Here is a 1702-nt window from a genome sequence, read left to right as displayed (position 1 = left end):
ATTTTCAACATAGCGTTTTTATACTTTTATTGTATTATTTCTATTCTGACTATTGTTATTTTCTCTTATTGTTTGTTGTTATTCACTTAACAATAAGACACAATTCCTCCTTGAAGATAATCGATGCATCTGATTGGCTCTCCGTGTGTTCGTGCAGAAGAAGCTGGCGGCGGAGCCGGACTACACCGACGTGTCGTTGTCGGCGGCGGAACGCGTGCGAGCGCTCGGGAAGATGGGGAGCAGCGTGGAGCTCAACGAGGACGTTGCTCCCAGAAGATACCTCCGCTCTGGAGTGGAGATGGAGCGCATGGCGGAGGTTTACCTTCAGGAGGGGAGTCTGGAGAACGCCTATGTCCTCTACACCAAGTTCATCACGTGAGACCTGCAGCGCGCCACGAACACTGCTTCAGTCATCATTTACTTATCTTAGATTCATTTACTTATCTTAGATTTACTTATTTATTTATTTTATTTGTATTCATTTATTTACTCTTGTTTCATTTAGTTATTGTTTCATGTATTTATTGAGGACATGTGTTCAGTCTGTTCGTAGAGAAGCTGCCCGCTCACAGAGACTATCACAACTGCAGCCTTCCAGAGAAGCAGCTCATCATGAAGGTCAATATTAATATCGATTATTAGTAATAAGGAGATGTGTTAGTGTTCGCTAGATACACAAAGTACAAGTTGAAGTATTACAACTAGTCCCAGACCTCTACAACTAGTCCCCAGACCTCTAACTCTAGTCCCCAGACCTCTACAACTAGTCCCTAGACCTCTAAATCTAGTCCCCAGACCTCTAAATCTAGTCCCCAGACCTCTACATCTAGTCCCCAGACCTCTAAATCTAGTCCCCAGACCTCTACAACTAGTCCCCAGACCTCTAACTCTAGTCCCCAGACCTCTACAACTAGTCCCCAGACCTCTAACTCTAGTCCCCAGACCTCTAACTCTAGTCCCCAGACCTCTACATCTAGTCCCCAGACCTCTTTGGTTTCAGTGTGTGTGGTTATGTGCAGGTACAGCTACTTCCTGTCTAGTAGCATTACCAATGCTAACATTAGCATCATTAGTAGTATTTATGTTCCGTCTTTGTCTCTATAGAAACTTCAGGAAGTTGCGTTTCCTCGTAAAGACGAGTTGAAGAAACGTCTTCAGGAGAAATACAGCAGGGAACACACCGAGTACCTCAGAGCCCAGGTGTGTGTGTCTCGACCAATCAGATCGCATCGTGTGTTTGATCAGATTAAATCAGATTAAATGATGAATAAAAGGGACTTCCTGTCTCAGAGCCAGGCGGCGGCAGTGGCGGTGGATGTGTGTGGTCATCAGCTGCAGCGTCTCTCCCTATTGGGCGAGGACAGGAGGCGTGGCCTCTTATTGGAGGAGCGGCAGCGTGTCGCTGCCCTGCGACGCATGCAGATCGAATCGGAGCAGTTTCGCTACTTCGAGGACCAGTTGAGGCGGCAGGAGCTGGCCAATCGGAGAGGAGAGGAGGAGGAGCCTAAGGTGACAGATCAGGCAACACTGTAATACTGACACCGTGTATCAGTAGTAATATTACTGTGTATCAGTAGTACTAACACCGTGTATCAGTAGTACAAGTAGTATTTCTGCAGTGACGTGTTCGTCCTCTAGGTGGAGACCAAAGTGCCTGAGGTGACGGATGGCTCCTGTCTGTCTCGGCAGCCAATCAGAGCCT

General features: G+C 46.9%; 1 protein-coding gene across 1 annotated transcript; it reads left to right on the top strand.

The window, feature by feature from the left end:
• Positions 1 to 16: 16 nt before the first annotated feature.
• Positions 17 to 1698, top strand: LOC116380446 (AMSH-like protease; the record flags this gene model as incomplete). Its single annotated transcript, XM_031842366.1, has 5 exons — positions 17 to 375; positions 543 to 618; positions 1105 to 1200; positions 1291 to 1509; positions 1639 to 1698. Coding segments are annotated over exons 1-5 (594 nt in total), but the record flags the coding sequence as incomplete, so codon positions are not given.
• Between the last annotated feature and the right edge of the window lie 4 nt (positions 1699 to 1702).

The sequence above is a fragment of the Anarrhichthys ocellatus genome, unplaced genomic scaffold (assembly GCF_004355925.1).
Source record: "Anarrhichthys ocellatus isolate YVR2014 unplaced genomic scaffold, GSC_Weel_1.0 scaffold7254, whole genome shotgun sequence".
Lineage (NCBI taxonomy): Eukaryota > Metazoa > Chordata > Actinopteri > Perciformes > Anarhichadidae > Anarrhichthys > Anarrhichthys ocellatus.
The sequence above is the reverse complement of the archived record's forward strand: the minus strand, read 5'-3'. Positions and strand labels throughout refer to the sequence as shown.